This window comes from Zalophus californianus, chromosome 17, assembly GCF_009762305.2.
Source record: "Zalophus californianus isolate mZalCal1 chromosome 17, mZalCal1.pri.v2, whole genome shotgun sequence".
NCBI lineage: Eukaryota > Metazoa > Chordata > Mammalia > Carnivora > Otariidae > Zalophus > Zalophus californianus.
The window spans coordinates 57690586-57716236 of record NC_045611.1 but is presented as its reverse complement, the minus strand read 5'-3'; the positions used below and the strand labels follow the sequence as shown (position 1 = coordinate 57716236).

The following is a 25651-nucleotide window of genomic DNA, read 5'->3' as shown; positions in this document are numbered from 1 at the left end:
CCTTGTGGCTTTCTGGCTTTCACCATCTCTTCTGAGAGAGCAGAAGAGACCGTTTCCAATCCTCTGCTTCAGAGCAGAGAGATCTCAGTCTGTTCTTCAGTGAGCTCTCCAGGCCACACTGTCACCATTTCTGTCCGTGCTGCTATAAACTGCAGCATCCTGGGTTGTGTGTCCCTCAGCAGTGCTCCCAGTTCTCACCTCTAGATTGGGACATGTCTCAGCCCTTTGTGCTTCTAAAACTCCCAACCACCCCCAGTTCACACACGCGGCCCCACTCTGGGTTTCCATCCGGGCGGTCTGTCCTAAAGTCCTTTTCCCGTTGCTACTGGTCTGCGAGTCTGTGCCTGGTCCCCAGGTGGGAGGCTATCACTCTCCTGTGGTGTAGGATCCCTATGGGCGGGCTCCCTCCTCCTTCCATTTGTCTTCTGATATCTGCCTGAGGAATCACGGCTCCCCAATTTACCTCGAAACCAACCACTTGAGATATTCTGTTTGTAGAGATCCAGATCTATCTTCTTACGTCTCAGGCTGATTTTGTGGGTGTTCACAGTGGTCTGGTAGATATCCAGCTCAATTCCGGGGCCAGTTGGAATAGGGTCCCCTACTCCTCCATCGTTCCCCCCATTTTTTCTTTATAGCAACTCAAAGATGTCATTTCATTGTCACTTTTATACAATCGAGATAATTGACATACCTGTGTGTCACTGCTGTCTTAGAGAATGCAATGAGGTGACCAATCATAGTATAGAGTAAGTGTTCAGTATCGCTCTTTCCTCTTCATGTACCAGGTGCTGCTCTAGGTACTGGTGGTGCAGCCCACAACAGACAGCCGAGGGAGTTTACATTCTTGCACTGTAGAGAGAGAGAGAAGTGTGCAGACACAGGTAGCAGGATGTGCTACTGGGAGAAAGTAGAACAAGTGTGTAGATTTGTTTTTGGAGGAGGAGAAATCCTGGCTCATGGTTTCAACTCTATTCTCTACAGGTTCTGTGGATGTAGCAATTCCCGGGCAGAGCTAGAAATCTTGTGTGTTGGGCAAGATGAGCCCCTCCGTGAACGTCTCTTTTGACAATGGTTCCTGTAATAAGCTGCTGTCTTACCTGATTGGCCTGGATCAACCTCAGCTGGAGGAATTCAAGCTGTGCCTCCAGTCCCCAGAGCTGCTGCTTGGGAACTTCCAGAAGATCCCCTGGGCAAATTTGAAAGCCAGTAATCCCATTAATCTGTTAGGTCTGTTGGGTGAATACTTTTCAGAAAGGCAGATATGGGAAGTGACCCTCAGCATCTTTGAGAACATGAATCTGACTTCATTGTGTGTGGAAGTTAGAGCAACGTTGAATGCTGAGTGGGTCCACGGGAGGGAGGGAGGGACGGATGAATGGATGGATGGGGGTGGAGGGACAGAGGGGCATCTGCCTGGTGTGCAGGGGAACAAGGAGATGGTGGCTGGATTTTTATGGGGTCGTGCCAAAATTCTACCTACCCTTAAAAAAATCTCCCTGCTGGGCTATGAGAGTTTCGGGTTAAAGGTATAAAGGCTACGAAAATTCAGAGCTCTAGCCTGGGAGGGAATGGTGACTCAAAGCAAAAAGGAGGAAAATGTGAGGTACGCTCAGTTGTGTTGCAAACCTTCTTTTGAAAATACAGACTTCCTCCTGGAAGGGAGTGGGTGGGAGGGTGGGGTAACTGGGTGATGAGAATTAAGGAGGGCACATGATGTGATGGGCGCTGGGTGTTACACACAACTGATGACTTATTGAATAGTACATCTGAAACTAATGTACTTTAAGCTGGCTAATTGAATTTAAATTTAAAAGAAGAAAATACAGATTTCTTCCAAGGCAGCTGTAGTATTAGGGAGTGATTTGAGTATAACAGGAATTTCATGTTTGCTTATGCAGGATTCTTTTTCCTACAAGGGAAACACTAGGTAAATGCCAACAAAACAAAAAACTGCCCCCAGCTGAGCCAAGCCATGAAGGAATATACAAAATGTACGGGTGCATACACACACCTCAAATATTTATCAGCTACCCTAGCACGAGCCACACCCACCCAAAACTTTCTGATTTTAGATCGCTCTTTCTACTTCACAAAACCTCACAAGCTGTAACACTTGCTACACCCTCAAGTAAACGTCAGGCGCTTTTTTTTTTTTTCTTGTAATGTGCATGCTCTGTTTGTGGTGGCATTGCGTCTGGTGTGCTGTTGTATTGTGTGGTATTTATTGTGGTAGTGATGTGTTTCATAACTAGTTAGCAAGTGTGGGACTGTGCTACTGTTTTTGTTGCTATCATTTTTCTGAATGTATCACTGATTCCATTTTCCTATAATATAAAAACCCATGTGGTATTTATCCAGTTTTCTCTCTGCAGTGAGCCTTAGGAGTGCATATACCACTTTATGGCAGAACCAGTTGTCTCTGAGACCAGTACAAAATCATCCTAACTTTTACTGGTACCTGTTATGAGCCAGGCATTGATCCTGATGCCTCCTGTGTTTGTATGTAGTCTTTACTACACTCATAAGGAGGTCCTCTTGTTCCACTTTTGTAGACAAGAAAACTGGGGCCCAGAGCTCAAGTGAGTTGCCCAAGGTCACAGAGCTGGTGACTTGAACCCAGGTAGTAGGTGTCCAGAGGCTCTGTGCTTGACTGTATACTGCTTCTCTTGCCCCGAATGAGGGCATAAGTTCTAAGCAGTAGGGATGGGAGCTGGCAACATGATACCTCCCACATTGGAGACTGAGTCTATGGAAATTCAGGCTCACTGTATCTTTTGGTGAGCAGGAGGATGGGGTGGGAACTAGATTTCCCTGTCTACCTGCCATCCTTTCTCCATTCCCTCTCCCCCCATCTTCCTCCTTCATTTGAAATCCCTCATTTACTCTTGTGTAGAATAGGCAGGTGTTGAACAGAGAATTAGAGAATGGAACCTAGAATCCTTAAATCCTGTTTTAGACTGACGATCCCAGAGGGAGGCATTTGCACAGAGGAGAATGCCATTAAAGGAAGAACATCCTTTCTAGCCACTGGTCCTGTATGAAGGCTGTAGAGCCAGACCTGGCACATTGAAGAAGCCCATTCTTCCTGGTCCTTACTTGATTCCCACTTGGCCTTCTGAGGGGGTGTAGCATATGGAGGATAACTTGCCAGCAGGAAAAAGCCCTAGACCACATCATCTTCCTGGCAACATGAGTGATGATATAAAGGTCCAGGGGGTCAGGATGGCTTCTACTCCCCCCTTGGCTCCATCTTCTAGGAAATATGGCATAACAAGAGTCTCTGTGCTTGAATGATGCTGTTGTATGTGAATGCGTGTGTGTTTGCGGGCACATGTGTGCTATCTTTTGGGGGCCCTGGATTTAGGAGCTCAGGTTTGGTGTCAGAGTGCCTGGATTCAAAGGTTGGCCCACCTAACCAACTGTAACCCTGGGCAAATGACTTACCCCTGGGCCCCTGTTCTCTCTTCTTGAAAACCTGGCCAGCTGTACCTACCTCTGAGTTTCTAGAAGGAAATGCTTAGAAGATGCTGGGCTCAGAGAAAGTTCTCACACATTCATTTATCTTTGGGGTAGTTTTTTCTGGATTCCAGGTGCTAGTTTGAGACAATGCCAGAGGGACAGTATCAGAACTGGGAATGCCTTTGTCATCTTATGGCATATACTTTCCGCCCTACCCAAGACTATGTCAACAGATTTTGGGTAGGTGAATCTGTGATTCAACAGGCTTTCCTAGGCAGACAAAGGGAAGTCTGAATTGGGATTTTTTTTTTTTTAAGGAAAATGGGACTTAAATTCTAGGCTGTTGTGTTGACTCTTTTGATAAGTGGCCCCAGCTAGATCTAGAGCCTTCAATTTAATGTATCTAGATATAGATTGTGGCAGCAAGGCTATAATCTGGAGGTATCCCATCACTGGGCTTATGTGCAACAGAGGAATGCAATGTGTCATGTTGTGAAATGGAGCTAGTGATGAGGGATGATCTTAGCTTACTGCGCTATGCACATAAGATTTCCCGTTCAGGTCCCCTGATCCTAGGTGAGCTGGCCTAGCCCTGGACAGGCCCTACAGGTAGGCTCTGTGGGGCTCCACAGAATTGGGATTATATTGGCCAAGCTCACCATAGTGGAGAGTGATGGGTAGTAGCTCTTCAAAGGAACACGGGGCATGAGGAGGAAGCCCAGGACCCAGCTGGCTACCCAGATCAAGTCCTGCAAACCTTGACAACCAATGGAATTATAAACATTAGAGCCATGTCTCTGTTAGAGCTATTATCCCTTATGGGGCATTGGCCTATAGCAGCTAAGCAGTGGCCAGTGGAATAGGAGTTATTGCTGTGTGAGTTAGACATGGAAGGGGCCCTTTAGCTCATGAGGAATGGGGCATTCAGAGTGGTTTTGTGAAATATATAGAGGGAGGCTTGAGTTAGAACCCAATTCTTGGTGCTTTTATTCCCATGGTATTCTGGTATCCAGAGATAGTAGAGTGGTTTCTATGTGCTGGGTGTTGTCCTGCGTACTTGGGATAAGTAGGCAAACAGAGGCTAGCCATTTGTGTCCCTCCTTCAGTGTGGTGGGAAGAGAGGTACTGAGCCTAAGAAATACATACACTACATAGTGTGTTAGGAGGTGACAAATGCAATGGAAAGAGAAAGTTGAATGGGGAGAGTCTTGAATGTGTGCCCAGTGATCAAGTGAAATACTAATCAAGACTGCCCAGCACCATTGAGCTAAAATTTGAGCAAAGACTCAGAGGTGAGGTGGTGAACCACATGAGTATGGGAGAGAGCATTCCTGACAAGGCATGGCTGGGTCCAAAGTACTTGAGTTGATGGGGCTGGAGAATGTGATTCTTTTGTCTCTTCAGTCTCAAGCCTGTCAGAGCAATACTTAGCTCTGTGGAGAGCATCCATCATTGGCCATTTTCAGCCTGGGTATCTCAATATCCCACCATCACTGTTTGTTTCAGAGATGGCACAAGCATGGGTACCCCAAGATCCAAACCAAGAGAAGAAGAGATGCCAGAAGAAGAAGAAAAAGGTTTGTATGCTACTTTATGGTGGAAAAATGTGGTGACAAATGGCTTGATGGGGCATCCATTTTATTGGGTCTATAATCGCCACCACCTCTGAAATTTTCTTCGGTTGATAGCATGCAGGAAATTATACAATTCCCAACCTGTTCTTGCACTGCTGCTTATTGAATAATAAGTTACTATAAACTGGATAATTTCTCTGACTCCACTCTCTGCTCTTAGATACCAGTGTCTCTTTCTGGACTTTGTACTTTGCATTAATAGGTAACTGTATTTTTTTTTTTTTTTTTTGTACCAGTTGACTGTTGGAGATTTTCAGGTTGACAAAGTAATACATGCAGCTATGGAACAGATTTGGTTTTCTCAAATATATGTACTGGTGTATAATCCAGAAAATATCATGGAAACCTAAAACTTGTAATGAAAAACCTCAATCCATTACTCAACCCTTGAGTTCTGTTCTGTAGAAGCAACTATATGCCACTCTTGCTCAAAAGAGATTAACATACACTGTAACCTCTTGGTTTTTCAATCAGTTATCATGGTAGTTAAATATCTCCAATTATTTTTGTGAAGCAATCAATTTTCAGTATCATGGATATAAATCAATGCTGAGCCACATGATACATCAGGAATACAAGCTATATTTCTTTTCTAGGGCTGCCATAATAAATTTCCACAAACTGAGTGGCTTAAATAACAGATGTTTACTCCCTCACAGTTCTGGATTAGTCCAAAATCACGGTGTCGGCAGTGTCATGCTTCCTCCTGGGGTTTGCAGAGAGCCTCTTTCTTGTTGATCGGGCTTCTGGTGGCATTCCTGGATTTGTGGCTGCATCCCTCCAGTTTCTATCTCTGGTCACATGGCCGCCGCCTCTTATGTGTCAGAATTCTGTCTCTTGTGAGAATATATTTGACTGCCTCTAGGGCAATACAGGATAAGTTCTTCTCCTCAAGGTCCTTATATTTGCTACACAAGGTTCTGGGGATTAGGATGTCAACATATATTTTGGGGGGGCACTGTTCAGCCCACTGTATATACCTTTTTGGGGGAATCATTGCCTGTTTTTGTTTGAGTTAATAATTGCTTTTTAAACTTTCCATGCAATTATCTCCAAATTCTTTGGGAAGTATAATGTAATCAGATGTAACAAGCAATCCATCAGGTCCCTCATCACTGTTTCTAGACAGTTTCCTGAAGCTGAACATCCTTCCCTAGTCTGTATCAGTTGCCACATATTTCTCATCCTGGGACTTGATTTAATCTCGAATTCTATTTTCTACTCTCAAATGTTGTTGCCCCCCCACCCCCACTTTGCCCTAACTTCTATGTCCATCTGTCTTTCTCACTGCTGTTTCAGGGGACCCATTTTATGATAAGTTAGAAAAGTCAATATGAGGAAATTTCCTTGAGAGCTTGCCTGATAATTTCTCTAGTGCACCATTGATGAATGGCTTGGGTGTAATTGTCCAGCTTGAAAGTCCTTCTCCCTCAATGTTTCTGGTGTTCCAATGTCCTCTGGTGCCCAGTGTTGATAAATCTTGATAACGTGATTTTTTTTTTTTTACATTTTATATGACCCATGACCTATCTTTTACACTATGAGAACTTGTGGAGTCCTCCATCCCTGTGTTCTGAAATGTCACAGGGTATCTAGGTTTGTGGTCCTTACCCTCTTGATTAGGTTGGATACTAAGCAGGACATTTAAATGTAAAAAGTGCTCTTCTGCTCTCAAATAGTCTTGTTATCTTTTTGGCATTAATCATTCCTTCTCTGTTCTTTCTCTACAACTCTAATTAGGTGTTGTGTTTCCTGGGACTAACAATTAGATCATAACTTTTTTTTTTTTCACAAAATTGACTTTTTTTAATTGTGTATAGTTGACACAATGTACATTAGTTTTAGATGTACAACTTAGAGATTCAACAAGTTTATACATTATGCTGTGCTCACTTTGTTATTGCCATCCGCCCATTACATTGCTATTACAATATCATTGACTATATTCCCTGTGCTGTGTCTTTTATTCCTGTGACTCCATAACTGGAAGCCTGTATCCCTCCTTCATCCATTTTACCCATTCCCCCAATCATAACTTTTTAATCCCATGCTACCATCTGTTTTTGTTAAAACCATTTGAAAGATTACTTCAACTTTCCATCATACCATCCACAAAGCCTATTTCATCGATAATATTTATAATATCGAAACTTTTTAACTCGATGTCTCCTTTTAAAATGTAATACCTTTTGAATTTTTTTTCCAACTTTTGGAGCACTTTTTGGTTCCCAGAGTTACCTGTTTCTTGGTTAAAGTGATTATACAAGCAAATATAAATGGTACAATGTGCTTAATATTTTAAAGTTTCTCCTATATAGCCAATTAATTCTACAAAGGTAGCAAGCTCAAAAATTTGGTGTGTGTTCTTCCAGCTTTTCTTCATGAATTAGATTATATATCAGTTTGTAATTCTTGTCATTTGATACCTTGATCACATCATTATACAAACCTATCAGCTTCACATTTTAATAGCTACTTATTATGTCATGGCCTGTAGCTTACCCTGTCCTATTGGTAGAAACTTGGGCTTCTGGGTATGTGCATATTAAACAATATTTGAGGGGCGCCTGGGTGGCTCAGTCATTAAGCGTCTGCCTTCAGTTCAGGTCATGATCCCGGGGTCCCGGGATCAAGTCCCTCATCGGGCTCCCTGCTCGGTGGGAAGCCTGCTTCTCCCTCCTCCACTCCCCCTGCTTGTGTTCCCTCTCTGGCTGTCTCTCTCTCTCTCTGTCAAATAAATAAAATCTTTAAAAAAAAAAAACAATATTTGATAAACATCCATGACCTATTGTGTCCATCCGCAAGTATTTCTGCAGAAGATGTGCCTAAACTAGAACTCCCGGATCAAAGCACATACAGAATCTAAACTTTGAGGCAGCTAAATTGATCTTCTAAAAGACTGTATCAAGTTATGTCTCTCCTGATACTTCAGGTGTTTTACTGTCCTGTTATCAACAGATTCTTTAAAAAAATTGCCGCCTTGATAAAAATACTGCCCTGATTTAATACTTGGTTTGCATTTGTTGTGTGAGTGAGTTGAAAACTGTAATTGCTTTTAGCCTGTTTATTTCTTGCAAAGTGACTGTTTGTTCTTCCCTCTTCTTTTGGGTGCTTGCTCTATTCTTTATTGACTTGTAAGAGCACATTGCATATAGAAAATGAATGACCTTTTGGTCTGTCCCGTAGATGGCAAGTATTCCTCCTCATGCGGTTTTTGTCTTTCAAAATGACATGTGCTGTGTTTGTGTTCTGCTTTACATCTTCTGGATGGCAAGACTGTTTCTCCACTTGGCTGGGGCGGGGTCGGGGGGAAAGGTATCCGTGCTATAGCTGCCACCTGAGTGTAGACCCACATGTTCTCCAGCTCTTGTTGTGTGGGAGAGAACAGAGGCAGGGGGAGATGGGTTACCTGGTTCTGAGGAAGAAGGTCCCACACGAGTGTCCCACCTTTGGTCCATAAGATCCATTTCTTAAAGGCTGCGTGATCAAGTTTTGGGGTTTAATCAATCCAGAACAGTCCTTGTTTGGAGATGGGGTAAAGCTCTGTGAGGTTGAATATTTGAGGAATGCCAGCCTTCAGAGACCTTTGATAATCTGAACAGAAAGGGCCCCACCTCCAGAAAATGACTTTGCCCTTCTGGTGAGTAAAAGAAAAATGCTTTTCCATTCTTTCCTGCTTATTTGGAACTTAAAAGGGAACCGAGGTTCGAAGAATTTGATGTGTCCACAAAGCATTGCAGCCCTAAGCATCAGTTCTAAACCTTAAAGAAAATGCAAAGGCAGGCCTTTGGTATTCCCACTCTCCTGTTCTTTATACCAGAAACTGCATGTGTGTGTGTGTATTAAAAAGAACCATCCACTAAGATATTTAAGCCACAAACCTAGAATGCATGTACAACTCTATTTTCTTTAGCATTCCCCACACCCTCGTTATTAGAAATCATTAGTAATACTACTGGTTCTACTCTCAGTATATACCCTAAGTTCATTCATCCTATTTTCAATACTATGCTCTAGTTCTTCACAGGCTCTGCTCAAGTGTTTCCACAAAGAACCAGGGACCTATTGTTGTTGCTATTGTGTTATCAATGGATATGTTTGACCAACCCTACCTACCTTCACTTAGACAACAGAAGCAGCTTAATAAGTGGGCTCCTTGCTCCTTTCTTCCAACATCATCCCCTCTCTAAGCAACAGTGACCTTTTAAATATGGAGATTGTGGCTTTTCATCTCTTGGCCTTCAGAACAAAGATACCCATGACCAGCCCTTCCCCACAGTTGAGACCCCCTGTCAGGCACTTTGCTCACTCTGCTCTAGAATGTTCTTATTCCTGTCTCAGGGCCTTTGTGCTAGCTCTTCACCCTGCCTAAAATCCTCTTTCTACATCTTGGACTGGCAGCTTCTCGTGATTATGGTGTTAACTCTCCTGCAGAAGCCTCTACAGATCCCTTCCCCTCCTCCTCCAAAGGGCATTCTCAGTCTCTCTTATGTTCTCCGTATTTTTTGTATATCCTTGAGCTATTCTGCTACCTTTGCTACTTTGTACCACCACGCTGCTCCTTCCAAAAGTTAGACCCTTGAAGGTAGAACTTATTGTCTTGTTTAAGGTTTTATATAAAAACTGACTATTCCTAAGGCCAAAATTCATTCTGACCATTGTTGTGTTCTGTTTTGCCTCACTTCTCTGTCTTAGTTCACAGAAGAAGATACAGAGAGAAGATGAAGGCTAAAATATTGATGCTGTGGGACAACATGCCTTGGCCTGAAGGCCATATATATCTCCGCAATGTGACGGAGAAGGAACATGAAGAACTGAAGAGCCTCCTGTATCCTAACAGGACTGGAGCCCAGCCACAGACAATAGTCTTAGAGGGAGTAGCAGGGGTCGGGAAGACCACCCTGGCAATGAAGGCCATGCTGCATTGGACAGAGGGCTTTCTCTTTCAGCAGAGGTTCTCCTATGTTTTCTTTATCAGTTGCCATAAACTTAAAGAGATGAAGGATACCACATTTGCTGCCTTGCTTTCCTGGGACTGGCCTGACTCCCAGCCCCCCACTGAAGAGCTCATGAGTCACCCTGAGAGGCTTCTGTTTGTCATTGATGGCTTTGAGGAAATGGACCTGCCCTCCAACTTGGACAACAGCCCACCATGTACAGACTGGTATCAGCGACTCCCAGTCAACAGAATCCTGCTCTACTTATTGAGGAAAGAATTGGTTCCCATGGCTACCTTACTGATCACAACCAAGGAGTATAGAACCAAGGATCTTAAAAAGTTGTTACTGAATCCATGGTTTATACAAATCTTAGGGTTCACAGAGGGAGACAGGGAGGAGTATTTCATCAGGTACTTTGGTGACCAAAACGAAGCTAAGAAAATCTTGCGTTGGGTAAGAAAAAATGAAAACCTGTTTTATTTCTGCTCTGCCCCCATGGTGTGCTGGACCGTGTGTTCCTGCCTGAAGCAGCAGATGGCAAGAAATCCTTGTTTCCAGCTAAGCACCCAGACCACCACCAGTCTGTACGTCCACTTTTTCTCCAGCTTGTTTGCCAAAGCAGAGGTGAGTTTGTCAGACCAGAACTGGCCAGAGCAGTGGAGAGCCCTCTGCTCTCTGGCTGCAGAGGGGATGTGGTTTGGGAATTTCACATTTGCAAAAGAGGACCTCAAACACAAGTGCCTGGAAGCACCTCTCATTGATTCTCTCCTCAGCTTGAATATTCTCCGAAAGGTCAGGGACTGGGAGGCGTGTGTTACTTTCACCAGAGTTTCCAGGTGTTTTGGGGGGCCATATTCTATGCACTTGGTGGGACAAAAGGGTCCGTTGGCAGTCCTGCAAAGCATGAAGAGATGAAGGTGCTACTGAATGATGCTTTGGCTGACACAAACTTGTATTGGAATCAGATGGCTCTTTTTTTCTTTGGTCTTTTAAAAAGAAACTTAGCAGAACTGGAAGCTACTTTGCATTGTAAAGTGAGTCGCAGGATAATGGATGAATTATTAGAATGGGCAGAGGAATTAGAAAGTTATGACATTTTCTCCAACCGTTTTGAATTCCAACACTTTTTTGAGTGCTTATATGAGACTCAGGAGGAAGACTTTGTAAGGCAGATTTTGAGTCATCTCCTTGAAGCAGACCTTGATATTTTTGGGAATCTACAACTCCAAGTTTCTTCATTTTGCCTAAAGCACTGTCGAAAGTTAAGTAAGCTAAGGCTTTCTATCACCGTTCCCATCCCTCAAACGGAATTGACTTTCAACGTGGAGACTTTGGAGGTAGTAATGCAAACCATTTCCCTCCCAGGTTTCTTCCCAGGCTCTGCCCAAGTTCTTCCATGAAGAACTGGGGATATGTTATTGTTTTATCATTGGTTATGATCGACCAAACCTTCTAGGTCACTCCAACCCAGGAGACCATTTCCCTTTAGGTGTCATATAGGATTCCTTGGCTACTTCCATTGATCTACTTCGAGGTAGAGCTTCTATCTCAGGCCCCGAATAGTGAAGATGTATGTGCCAGACATTGTGCTAAGACCTCTCCTTATATCCGACTGATGCCCATTGTTGAATGGAGGGTGGAGTGTTATTGCCATTCGTAGATGAGAAAACTGAATAAAAACAATTTGCTTATGTCAGTGTGGCCACTAAGCAGCTCAGCTTGGATCGATGTCCAGCTCTCTTCCAGAGCTCCAGAGCTCAAAATGCTGGTGCCCCTCCTTTGAGCATGAGTTGGGGTGGGGGTGCGTCCAATGGTGTCAACTATATCCTGAGGTTTGTCATGAAGAGTTTGTCCCTTTGTCTCCGGGAAGAAGAATCCCAGAAATACTTAAACTACTTTTGGGTCTTACCCTATGACCTTCTCCCATTGCTGACACTGTGGACTTGCAGCCTAAGAGGTAAAGAGATCTCAGTGTTCTAATTATTTCAGGCCCTAAGGGTGTTTTCTAAACTCCTCCCATGAGACAGGGGCTGCTATGTGTTCACACATCCTTTCTTGTTTAACCCTCAGACCTACAAAAAATACCAGTTCAATTTTGGTTGTACAAATAGAAATTCTGAGAAGACTAATCTCTTTGTGTTCATCCAGATTGGAATATTAGTAAGATGTTTGGTCTCAGGGTCTCAGAGTCATAAAAAGTTCAATATATCTTGGCTGACGTTTGTCCAGTCTTAGATTCCCTAAAACCTAAATAGGGGACTTAGGTAGCATTCACTGTTGGGTTACATGAGTAAGTGTCCTTACTACTAAATGTTTTCCCAAGGATAATACCATTTATTGTAAGGATTAATACTCCATCAACACCATTCCTCACCTTACACATAATCACCCTAAGGCTGAAGGAGATTTCATGTCTTCCTTAATGGCAATAACAGACCTTCTGATGTGAAGGTCAGTCCCTGTTTCTCTACAGTACAGTTTCTTTTCCTAAGTGGTTTTTAATTCTGTCTGTATCTCAGAATTAACTGGGATGTTAAACATGAATACATGGGCATGTGTACACACACACAAATACAAATACACTAAGGTTAGAAACAACTAACCAATGCAATAATTCTGGGCTCACCATGTAGAACCTTATATCCTTAGGTGCTTTAATGTGTTTGTTTTACTTTCTTCATTGGAGATAAAAAGTTTAATTCATGACTTGGATGCTCTTTTACTCTTGTAAATGTTGACAGCCTACCACATTAAGGAAATACTAAATAGAATTTTTTATTATGTTCAGTTAGCCAACATATAGTACATCATTAGTTTTTGATGTAGTGTTCAATGATTCATTAGTTGCGTATAACACCCAGTGCTCGTCACATGTGCCACCCTCAATACCCATCACCTGGTTACCCGACCCCCCTCACCCCCTCCCTTCTGTAACCATCAGTTTGTTTCCTGGAGTCCAGAGTCTCTCATGGTTTGTCTCCATCTCTGATTTCTTCCCCTTCAGGTTTCCCTCCCTTCCCCTGTGGTCTCCCACACTATTCCTCATGTTCCACATAGGAGGGAAACCATATGATAATTGTCTTTCTCTGCTTGACTTATCTCACTTGGCGTCATCCCCTCCAGTTCCATCCATGTCGATGCAAATGGTAGGTATTCATCTTTTCTGATGGCTGAGTAATATTCCATTGTATATATAGAACCCTCCTAAGTTCTAAATATTTGCATAAACATTTTTTTAAATCAAAATCCTATGAGGGTTAAGTTTTATTATGTACATTTAGAGATAGACAATTGGAGCACAGAGATTAAATCATAGGTAGTGCAGCTCTGAATTTATCTTAAGTCTGTTTGACTTGAAGTCTGAACATGTAAGGATTAAACCAATTGCCACCTCACCTCACTTATGCAGTTGCTTTCCTCTGAAAAGCCTGGTTGAGGATTGTTGGAATAAAACGTCTGTGACTTTAAGAACTATACTTTTGGGATCACAGTTTTCCTGCCCAGCACTCTAGCAAATTCCTTCATTTCCAATGGGTCTCTTTTTGTCCCCTGTAGACCACACTCTGGGCATTGGTTGAGGTTCACTTTAGTAACACTTCTTTCTCTCATAAATGACAAGTCTGCATTCCAAGAGACACCAGTGGCAGGATATTTGCTCCATGTTTTGCAATGGGAATGTGAGTGAGCTGGACCTGAGTGATAGCAAGCTTAACACTTCTTCAATGAAGAAACTCTGTTATGAGCTGAGAAATCCAAGGTGCAAGCTCCAAAAACTGATGTAAGTGTGACACACAATTTGAAAAATTCCATCAGAGAATAATCCAACATTTTTCTCTTGATTATTGCAGTGAGTATCTATTTTCCAGAAAGTAAGCTCAGGTGCTCGGGATAATAAAATAAACATGTTTGTATGAATTGAGGCAAAGACCTGGTACTGTCATGAGTCATCTTGTATGAGACGTACAGGTAGACAAACTAATTTTCATAAGACCTCTGAGTGAATCTGCTGTTTTGAGCTGAATATGAAGGAGTAGAAAACTTGTAGGATGTGATCGGGACAAAGCACTTGAGGAGAGCCAGAGTTTATGTAGAATCCATGTGAAGTGTTGAGTCTTAAGGAAAGGTGGGTAGTTTGTGGTAAAGAGTTTGTTCATTCAATGGATATCTAATGAGCATCTCTTCTCCATTCTGAGGTTATAGCCATTAACAGAATGGACAATTCCTGCCTTCATGGAGCTTACAGTGTTGGAGAAATGAACTTAAATGACCAGAGTAGTGTATGAGACAGTGAGATCTCCCAAAGCAGGAGGAAATCTGTTCAGGGACCCCGGGTGTGGAAGAGGAGGCTTTGTGTTGTTGGATAGGGAAAGCAGAAGGCCCTCTCCTATCTAAAAGTTTTCTGAATAAAGACCTACGCATTGGAGCTGAAGCATCATTTTGGACTGAAACCTCTCACATGATGTAAACAGAGATCACAGGGTGCCAAATCTGGCTTGAAGGTAGGGAATAATGGAGGTGGCCATTGAAAGAGAAGCCAGTAAGAGCTACCTGACTGAGGACAGACTGAATGACTCTTACACTTGGAGAAGGCGTTGGGTTGGATGCTCTGGAGTCCACACCAACTAATTCTGCCTTACTGTCCCTCTGCAATGCAGTGCCACCTTGAGGTCTGAATATCAGATGTTTGCACTGATTCAGTGAGTTAAGAGCAGATTTGGCAGTAATGATTGTCCTCAAACTTCAGTGTATTGTGAGCTGAATCAAACCCCCAGGAGGCAGCCTTAAACATCTTTTATTAGGAGATGGCTTTTTCATCCTCCCTCCCTCCCCTCTGTTTTGGTCTTATTGCTTAGTCCTAAAGTGAGGAGAAACAGAATTAAGAAAAAACAAGAGGAGAGGTGTTCTCATCAGAACTTTCTGGGTTGGTGTGGGGGGTTGCCCCCTGCCCAGAAGAGCAGGCAGCTCCAGGGTCTCTTATGCAGACTTGGTGGGGAAGGGGATTGATTCCTGATTTAATCCATCCAACTGAGCTTCAATTTCGGGGTCCCTCTTATAAATGTATATCCTTGAGGGAGGGCGTACATGAGTGTGCATGTGTATGTGTGTGCGTGTGTGTGGTAGAAAGGCAAGATGAAGTACTCCCATGAGGCCAGCCTCCTCACTTCCTCTCTTTCTCAGATGCAGATCAGTAACTCCTGTGAGGATTCTGAAGGAGCTTGTCCTTGTCCTACACGGTAACAAAAGGCTGACCCATCTGAACTTGAGCTCAAACCACCTGGGAGTTCCCGTGTCTACGATGATCTTTAAAACCTTAAGGCATTCAGCCTGCAACCTCCAGTATCTGTGGTAAGTCTCTGTTTTTCCAGATCTGTCCTCAAGGTCACCCCCAGGTTCAGTGATGCATTGGGAGGATGGGACTCAGCACGGCAGCAAAAGGATGTAGAGAAAGATGAGCAAAGGGAAGAAGTGCTTGGGTACAATGCAGTGCTTCACATTATTTAATGTCCACCAGACCCACCCGAGGGCGTGTGTTAAAATGCAGGGTCCTGGAACCCACACCCTGAGACCCAGCAGGGCTGCTGGGGGGCCTGATAGCTAGCATTTCTAACAGGCTCCAAGGTGGTGCTGGGCCACTCTCTGAGTAGCATTGACTTCAGGCCATCCTGCCTGGGGAGATGAGGAGGAACAAGGAGACATAAGCTTTTATTTGTGGAACAAGGGGGCCTCCAAATGAAGACCCCTCTTCCTGTGAGTAACTGCCTGTCTTGGGGTCCCTTTGGTAGGTTGGAATCGTGTGGCCTCACCCCTCTGATGTGTCGTCATCTCTTTCTGGAGCTCAGCAAGAACTCGAGTGTGAGCTTCCTTAGCCTGGGGGACAACGATCTCTCCAGTATTGAGGTAAAAAGTCTGCAGGGGCCCTCTGGGATGTCAAAGTCTTCCCTGAAGGAGCTGTCGTAAGTCTTCCTATCTTGTCAAAATAGTGTCTTTGCAGGGTTAAGTGGCAGGGTGGGGTGGCAGTGGGATCATGTCTGGGAGAGCCTTGGGGATCCCCCTCTTGTAGTTACCTACCCTGCTGACACATTCCCTATCTTCACTCTTTTTCACTATGTCCTTAGGGCTCCATCTCAGCCAGCTTTGCCGTCACCTCGACTGTGGGAGACTCACCTGCCAGCCTCCCCTAAAATCAGTGTTTTTTTATTTATTTTTTAATATTTTAATATTTTAAAATTTATATTCAATTAGCCAACATAGAGAACATCATTAGTTTCAGATGTAGTGTTCAATAATTTATCGGTTGCATATAACACCCAGTGCTTAAAGATTTTATTTATTAGAGAGAAAGAGGGAACACAAGCAGGGAGGGGAGCGGGGAAGGGGCAGAGGGAGAAGCAGACTCCCCGCTGAGCATGGTCGGGGCTGGATCCCAGGACCCTGAGATCATGACCTGAGCTGAAGGCAGATGCTTTACTGACTGAGCCACCCAGGCGCCCCATATTTTTTAAAAAAGGATTTTATTGAACACTACATCAAAAACTAATATGTACTGTATGGTGGATAACTTAACATAATAAAATATATATAAATAAAAATGAAGAAAAAATGTCCCATGTCAAAAAGATTAAAAAAATAATTAGAGAGAGAGAGAGCAGCAGCGGGGGTGGAAAGGGAGAGGCAGACTCTCCAGTGAGCAGGGAAAACCCAGTGGTTTTAAACTGGGGGTGATCTTGTCCTCCAAGGGACATTTGGCAATGTCTGGACACTTACTTGGTTCTCACCACTGGGAGGGGAGGATGCTACTGGCATCTAGTAGGTGGGGACCAGGTATGATCAATATGCTTCAGTGCAGCATTGGGGGACCCCCGCTCCCCACCCCCCACACACCGGCATCACAAAGAATGATCTAGCCCAAAGGTCAGTATGGCTGAAATTGAGAAGCCTTACCCTGACCCACCTTTTTCTCCTTTATCCAGTTTAATCTTTTGATGATGTTGGGGTCCCAGATGTGTGGCCCAAGGGATTGGGAGTTTGAGAAAGAAAGAGAAAGTGGGCATAGCTGGGGCTCACACTGCACTTGTACCTTCTACAGCCTGGAGAAATGCAACCTGTCAGCGGCCATCTATCAGGATCTGGCATTGTACCTTACCAGCATCCAGAGGACAATTCGACTGTGCCTGGGATTTAATCCACTCCAAGATGATGGCATGAGGCTCCTCTGTGCTTCCCTGACTCATCCCGAGTGCGCCTTAGAGAGACTGGTGTAAGTTCCTCTTGGTTCTATTTCTGGAAGTGACTCTCCTTGGGAGTAGGCATGGAGGAAAACAATGGGTCCTTCATTTGGGACCCATTTATATCGTTGAATACTAACATGTGTTGAGCAATTACTCCATGTGGTAGGCACCATTCTAAACATAGGTTCTGAGTAGCACCCCAGATTTGTTGAATCAGTCCCTGGGGGTTGTGCCAAGGAATTCAATTTTAACAAGGATACCAGGAAATTATGGCCTGGTCAACTAATAATCTGAGCTCCTATCTCTAGATACAGAGCTGGGCACCAAGGTTGGGGTCAGGGATAAAATAGACACCCGCCTGTGTGGAGGATGTAGTTTTATGAGTGAGATACCAAAAAAAACAAAAAACAAAAACTAGGAGTTCAGCTAAGAAGAAAAACAAAGTGGAATGAGTAGACAGGAGTGGTAGTTGGTTTCCTAGTAAGGTCTTCTCTCATCAACCAATTGGAGGAGGTGACACTAAAGCTACAAGACATTGACTAAAGAAGCCACATGCAGAGGCCCCGAGGCTGGAGTGAGCATAGGGCATTGCAGGAACAGCAAGACAACTAGTAAGACTGGGGTAACAGGAGTGAGTGGGATGACTGATGAAGATGAAGCTGGAGAGGCAGGACTATGCCCCAGCAGTGAAGGAATCGGTTTTGTTTGGAGGTGAAAACATTGTCTGAGGACTGGAGTTTGTACAGGGACATACTCTGAAAGATTACTCAGGCTGCTCTTGAAGGATGGACTATAATGGAAGCAAAAATAAGAACAGAAACAAGTGCCTGTAGATCAGGCAAGAGAACGACAGTGAATTGGCCAGAGTGAGGTGGTAAGATTTCAGGGTATACTTGATGGTAGAGCCAGTAGGACTTGCTGATTCATTAGTGTGGTTTAGGAAGGAAAGAACCAAAACATCGCCAGGTGATGGGCTGGGCAGCTGGGTGAAAGGTGGTACCATTTTCTGACAGGGGGAAGACCGGGGAGGATGATGAGGTTTGGATGTGAGGGGTTTGGTCTGGGACATGGGAGTGTGAGATGCCTATTAATCAACCACATAGAGATGTGACCTGAGCAGATGTATGTAGGACTGTAGGTTTCAAGGGGATTGCTGGGTGGGGATGAATCCACTGGCAATGGTAGGTGCCAAGTGTGATTTTGTAGGTGATTTCTACTTTAGCTACAATCTGCTGCTCTGGGGCAGGTGTGGAATAGATGGAGAGATGGGTTTTCCTGGAATTGGATACTGTTCAAGTAAATATAAAAGGTTTAAAAGGCCAAGGGTCTTGAGGCCCCTCCAAGGGGGTAAATGGTGAAAGACCATAGAATCTGAGCTACAGACCAACAGGTTAGCACTCAACACTGAGCCTCAAAGAACCATAATATTAATAGCTAATTAATACATATGTAATATGAACTAATATTATATATAACTTACAGGTTATATTAACAATAGATATAATAATGTTATAATTATGCTTAGAGCAATATACTTTAATATATAATTATATTTCTTAAATTTTATTTTATTAGGTTAGTCACCATACATCATTAGTTTTTGATGTAGTGATCCAAAATTCATTGTTTTCATATAACACCCAGTGCTCCAAGCAGTACGTGCCCTCCTATAATACCCACCACCGGACCAATTCATCCCCCCCACCCCCCTCCACTCCAAAACCCTCAGTTGGTTTCTCAGAGTCCATAGTCTCTCATGGTTCATCGCTCCCTCCGATTCCCCCCGTTCATTTTTCCCTTCCTTCTCCTAATGTCCTCCTTGCTATTCCTTATGTTCCACAAATAAGTGAAACCATAGGATAATTGACTTTCTCTGCTTGACTTATTTCACTTAGCATCATCTCCTCCAGTCCCATCCATGTGGATGTAAAAGTTGGGTATTCATCTATAATTATATGTATTTAATAGATACATGACTATATAACAAAATATAAAATAATATAAATCATATATGTAATCTATATAATTCATGTTACTCAATAATATAAATCATGTATATATAACATGTCTATTATATAATGCCTAAGCATTTTATATATATAATATATAGTATACATATTATATATATATCTAAAGCTTATATAATCTCTCTATATTCTATATCTCCTACAACTTGTATTGCACACTTGCCAAGTGCTGTTTCAAGCACTGCACGTCATGGCTCATGGGATCATCAACAATGCCATGAGGGACCATTATAATCTCCAGCTTAGCAAGAAATGAAGGCTGGAGGGAATAAAGCAACATGCCTGACAAGTCAGTAATGGCTGAACAGCATTTGAATCCATGTCTAACTGGCTTCAAAGCCTTGGGTTCATCCCCAGCTGCCTCAAGGTCATTTAAAGTGTTTTCCCTTCTGTTTATTTTTTATTTTTACTTAAAGTTAAAAAAAAAATTCTCACAGGGTGCCTGGGTGGCTCAGTTGGTTAAGCGACTGCCTTCGGCTCAGGTCATGATCCCGGAGTCCTGGGATCAAGTCCCACGCCAGGCTCCCAGCTCAGTAGGGAGCCTGCTTCTCCCTCTGATTCTCTCCCCTCTCATGCTGTTGCTCGCTCGCTCGCTCTCTAATAAATAAATAAAATCTTTAAAAAATATTTAAAAATATTCTCACATTAAACTTCTGACCTGTGAGAAGTCGCACATTTTTACTATACAAGTCGGTGAGTTAGGGGAGAAGTACACACCCATGAGATCATCACCACCATTAAGGCCATATACATATCCATCACTTTCCAAAGTTTCCTCTTCCCCCTTTTTTATTAAATTTTTTGTGATATCACTTAACATAGAATATTTAAATACATAGAAAATTCTAAATGTTAGAGAACTTAAAGTACACAATACGTATTGTTAGCTATAAGTGATGTTGTAGATCTTCAGAACTTCTCTTGCATTACTGAAACTTGATATTCTTTGATCATCATCCCTTTATTTTTAAAGACTTATTTATTTGAGAGAGAGCAAGGAGAGGGGCACAGGGAGAGGGAGAGGGAGAGAGAGCATCCTCAAGCAGACTCTCTGCTAAGCGTGGAGCCCAGCGTGGGGCTCAATCCCAGGACCCTGAAGTCATGAGCTGAAATCAAGAGCAGGAGGCTTACCCGACTGAGCCATCCAGGTGCCCCGATCATCATCCTTCTATTGGCTCTTTTTTTTTTTTTTTTTGAAGCCGCCACTAATAACAAGCATGTTCTTGCTGTGCGCATTGCATAAATCTGGGAAAGGATAAGCACAGATACTCAGCATATCCTGGATTGGGGTTCAGGGGGACACCATGGTTGAACTCAGAGGCAGGGCCTGAGGCTTGTGTCCCCATGGGCCTTGTTTTGGGCTGCTTTCCTGAGCATCTGTCTCTGTGGCTCTTGCCCCGTAGGCTCTGGTTCTGCCAGCTCGATGTACCCAGTTGCAGGTACTTGTCAGATGCTCTCCTTGAGAACAAGAGTTTGACACATCTGAACCTGAAGAGGAATAACCTGCAAGATGAGGGAGTGAAGTTTCTGTGTAAGGCCCTGAGTCGTCCGGACTGCAGCCTACAGAACCTGGAGTGAGTTCCATTGCCCCTCTGTCCTTCAGAGGATGGGAAGAGAGCATGTGAATTAATTTGCAAATGCCTGAGTTCCAGATGGGCCTGGAGTCCTGGGTGTAGACATGATTGCTCACCTAGAGGAGCTTCAGGTTCTATTGGAGGGGGGTAGGTGGGGATGGGTGGGGGTACCTATGGTTGGGGGTGGGGGGGTACTGGGATGACTGCTGAGGACCAACCACAATGTGTGTTGGCGGTTCCCAAGACCACTCTGTGGGTCTGATGATTCACAGAGGACTTCAAGAACTTGGCACGGAGTCAGATTTGTGGCTGTGATTTATTACAGTGAAAGGAGAAAAAGCAAATCAGCAAAGGGGAAAAGTGCATGGGGTCAAGTCCAGAGGAAACCAGGTGCAAGCTCCCCATAGATGGCATGGGGAAGGAGCTGCATTGTCCTGTCTACTTCCTTTCTGCCGGGTAGATAGTGTACTCAGACCTCCTGACCAGCACCCTCCTCTTCCCAGGGCTCAGAATGAGAAGTCTGGCTTTGGCATCTCTCTTTTCCTTGGAAGAATGTGATATGGGCTGGTGTAGATAGAGCAAAGCCCAAGGATTCGGGGGTTATTGTTTTTCCCTTTCTGTTTATTTTGCAGTTTGTCAAGTTGTTCTTTAACCGCAGAGGGCTGTCAGGAGCTTGCTAATGCCCTCAGGCATAATCATAATATGAAAATTTTGGATCTTGGGAACAACGGTGTTCGGGATGATGGAGTGAAACACCTGTGTGAGGTTCTAAAAGATCTGAATTGTGCACTGAACACACTTGGGTGAGTTGACGCTGTTCTCTTTGTGGGGAGCCCCCATCTCTACTGTTGCATCCAGAGGGAATAATATGCGGTCACCTGAGGGTTCAAGAAAGGAACAAATGACAAAGTTCTCTTGTTAAAAATCTCTTCTGCTTAGGGCGCCTGGGTGGCTCAGATGGTTAAGCGTCTGCCTTCAGCTCAGGTCATGATCCCAGGGTCCTGGGATCGAGCCCCATGTCGGGCTCCTGGCTCAGCGGGGAACCTCATTCTCCATCTCCCTCTGCTTCTCCCCCTGCTCATGCTCTCTCTCTGTATCTCTGTGTCTCAAATGAATAGATAAAATCTTTAAAAACTATATCTTCTGCTTAATGGTAAGGCTCAAGTTCAGAGACAGAAGTTCATTCCAGTTACCCCCTCCTTGGTGTATTGGAAGTATTCTTTGTTTCAGTTAGTACCTTTTGGATAGTAGGTGGGGGGCTGGTGCACCATGTTTCCCACCCCAGAGTCTTTTCTATCTAAGGGGAAGTCTGGTTTTAGCCATAAGGTGATGTGTTTGTTCAGCAAACTAAGATGGTTTGGACTCAAATAATAGGAGTCTTGGTTAAGTGTGGCTTACAGGATAGCTATTTTTCACATAGGTGGTGATTCTACTCATTCTCACAAAATGCTTAGAAATCATACAGTATTTCTTTCTTTGTGGAAATCCTGCCATTTGCATTAAGTGGATGGACCTTGAGGACATTATGCCCATAAGTGAAATAAGTCAGAAGTTGCTGGGTTTTTTTTTTTCTCACCACATTCCTGTCCTTCAAGAAGTATCTTGAGGTGCAATATTCTTTATCCTGTAGGTAAAGGAAAAGCTGTCAGATTTATGCAAGTAATTCCGGGTCCTATTTGTGCCTTAAAAAGAATGCTGGTCTGGTTTTAAGCCCTCACTTGCTAGGTGCTTCTCCCTGGATGTAGAATGAATAAAATGTTTGCAACCGTTATTGCATTGTCTCTAGTGACGAATGCCTGTCTGATATTCAGTTCACTTTCACTCCGTTTTACTCTCCAATGTTGTAGTTTTAATGATTTTTTAAAAGATTTTTTTATTTGAGAGAAGAAGACAGAGAAAGCATGAACAGGGGGAGGGGCAGAGGGAGAAGGAGACCCCTTGCTGAGCAGGGAACCTGATTCAGGGCTCCATCCCAAGACTCTGGGATCATGACCTGAGCCAAAGGCAGATGCTTAACTGAGCCACCCAGGTGCTCCGCCAATGTTGTAGCTTTAAAGCAGGCACCTGAGTGTCTTATTTGGGCTCACAGGCTTCCATCTTTACCATCAGACCAGGGTTTCTCAACCTCAGCACTACTTACACCTTGGGCTGGGTAATCCTTGGCTGTGGGCTGTCCTATGTAACATACAATGCTGAGCAGCATCCCTGGCTTCCATCCTCCAGATGCCAATAGCGCCTCCCTAGTCTGCAGACATTGCTCGGTTTCCCCTGTGGGGGAAAGATCACCCCTCATTGAGAAACATTGGCCTAGATGACCAAGGGAATACTATTAAAAGTACATGATCGAGGGCGCCTGGGTGGCTCAGTTGGTTAAGCGACTGCCTTCGGCTCAGGTCATGATCCTGGAGTCCCAGGATCGAGTCCCGCATCTGGCTCCCTGCTCAGCGGGGAGTTTGCTTCTCCCTCTGACCCTCTTCCCTCTCATGCTCTCTCATTCTCTCTCTCTCTCAAATAAATAATAAAATCTTTAAAAAAAAAAAAAAAAGTACATGATCGCGGTCAACCATATATAACAGTGGTAAAAGCCCTGCAGGTGGCGCTAGACCAGAGACAGGACGCACTTGGGTGATGTTGGAGCCCATTTTTCTCATGTCATCCCCTTCCTGTCTACCAAATAGTGCCTTTACCTTGAAGCATTCTCTGGATCCTACCCAACTTCTTCCAACCTAAGGAAACATTCTTTCCCTTTACTGTTTTTTTTTTTTTTACCTTTTTTTTAAATGTTGTTTTATTATGTTATGTTAATCACCATACAACACATCATTAGTTTTTGATGTAGTGTTCCATGATTCATTGTTTGCTATAACACCCAGTGCTCCATGCAGTACGTACCCTCTTTAATACCCATCACCGGGCTAACCCATACCCCCTCCACCCTCCCCTCTAAAACCCTGTTTCTCAGAGTCCATAGTCTCTCATGGTTCGTTTCCCTCTCCAATTCCCCGCTTTCATTTTTCCCTTCCTACTATCTTTTTTTTAACATATGATGTATTTGTTTCAGAGGTACAGGTCTGTGATTCATCAGTCCTACACAATTCACAGCACTCACCATAGCACATACCCTCCCCAATGTCTATCACCCAGCCACCCCATCCCTCCCACCCCCCCACCACTCCAGCAACCCTCAGTTTGTTTCCTGAAATTAAGAATTCCTCACATCAGTGAGATCATATAATACTTGTCTTTCCCTGATTGACTTATTTTGCTTGGCATAATACTGTCTAGTTCCATCCACATTGTTGCAAATGGCAAGATTTCATTCCTTTTGATGGCTGCATAATGTTCCATTGAATATATATACCACATCTTTATCCATTCATCTGTTGATGGACATCTTGGCTCTTTCCATAGTTTGCCTATTGTGGACGTTGCTGCTATAAACGTTGGGGTGCACGTACCCCTTTGGATTACTACATTTGTATCTTTGGGGTATACCCAGTAGTGCAATTGCTGGGTCATACAGTAGCCTATTTTCAACTTTTTGAGGAACTTCCATACTATTTTCCAGAGTGGCTGCACCAGTTTGCATTCCCACCAAGTAGGAGGGTTCCCCTTTCTCTGCACCCTCGCCAACATCTGTCATTTCCTGACTTGTTTATCAAAATTTTCATGTATAGATACCTGTCACATTTCTTTATAGGCTTATATGGAAATTTCTACTAACTTAAACTGATATAACACTAGAACTTTTGTCTTTGAACATGTGGTTGGCTAGCTACTACAAATAGATTTTGTTCTGTTGAATTTAGAAACAAGATGAAAGTGTAGGGAAGGGGTTGTAATCTTATTTTAGTCCTTTCAAGGACCTTATAAATAAAATCACATCCACTTTTTAAGATTTTATTTATTTGACAAAGAGGGAAAACAGCAGGGGGAGTGGGAGAGGGAGAAGCAGGCCTCCTGCCGAGCAGGGAGCCCAATGCAGGGCTCCATTCCAGGACCCCGGGATCATGACCTGAGCCAAAGGCAGATGCGTAATGACTGAGACACCCAGGTGCCCCAAATCACATCCACTTTTTATGAACATTGTTTCTTTCACAGTTGGGCAGGCTAATGTTCTGTTTCCTCAGCTGGCAAATGGAATTTAAGATTTTGGCTACCTTTTATAGGATTGGTATATGGATTAATGAGTTATGTGTAAGCATTTGGAGAAGTGTCCAGTGTGTGGTAAGCTTTCCACTGTAAGCCAGTTTGTTTTAACCACATACTTTTTCCTAGATCTGGTATCACTTCTAACTTCTCAATCTTAGAGGACCATCTTTCACACTTCCTTCCCACCCACTCCTAGGTTGGAGAAATGCAATCTGACGCCTGCTTGCTGCCAGCATCTCTCCTCAGTCCTTGGAAGCAGTAAAAGCCTGGTTAACCTGAACTTTTGCAGAATGACTTGGAGCCCAGTGGAATCAGCATACTGTGGAAGGCCTTGAAAAAAATCAACGTGCAAACTACAGAAACTTGGGTAATCCCCCGTGACTTTTATACTAGGAAGCACTAGCTGAGAGAGGGGGATGGGTTGGTTGATGTTTTAAAGCAAGCATTGGGTTCAGCCTGCATTCGATTTCCTAGAGCAGTGCTGGCCAGCAGAACCTATGGTAATGATGGAAACAGTTTATATCTGTTGTCCAGTACAGTAGCCAGCAGCAGCATGTGGTAACTGGGCACTTGAAAGGGGGTTTGTGCACCCCAGGAACTGAATTTTTGACCTTTCTCAGTTTGAATGACTGA

At 43.6% G+C, this 25651-nt stretch overlaps 1 protein-coding gene across 1 annotated transcript; it reads left to right on the top strand.

The window, feature by feature from the left end:
* Positions 1-1040: 1040 nt before the first annotated feature.
* NLRP13 (NLR family pyrin domain containing 13) lies at positions 1041-25389 on the top strand. Its single transcript, XM_035724923.1, is given in 12 exon segments — positions 1041-1345; positions 4969-5039; positions 9792-10859; positions 10862-11381; positions 13656-13814; positions 15215-15382; positions 17124-17294; positions 20696-20866; positions 21499-21669; positions 25215-25297; positions 25300-25352; positions 25354-25389. Coding segments are annotated over 12 exon segments (2976 nt in total).
* The last annotated feature ends 262 nt before the right edge of the window (positions 25390-25651 follow it).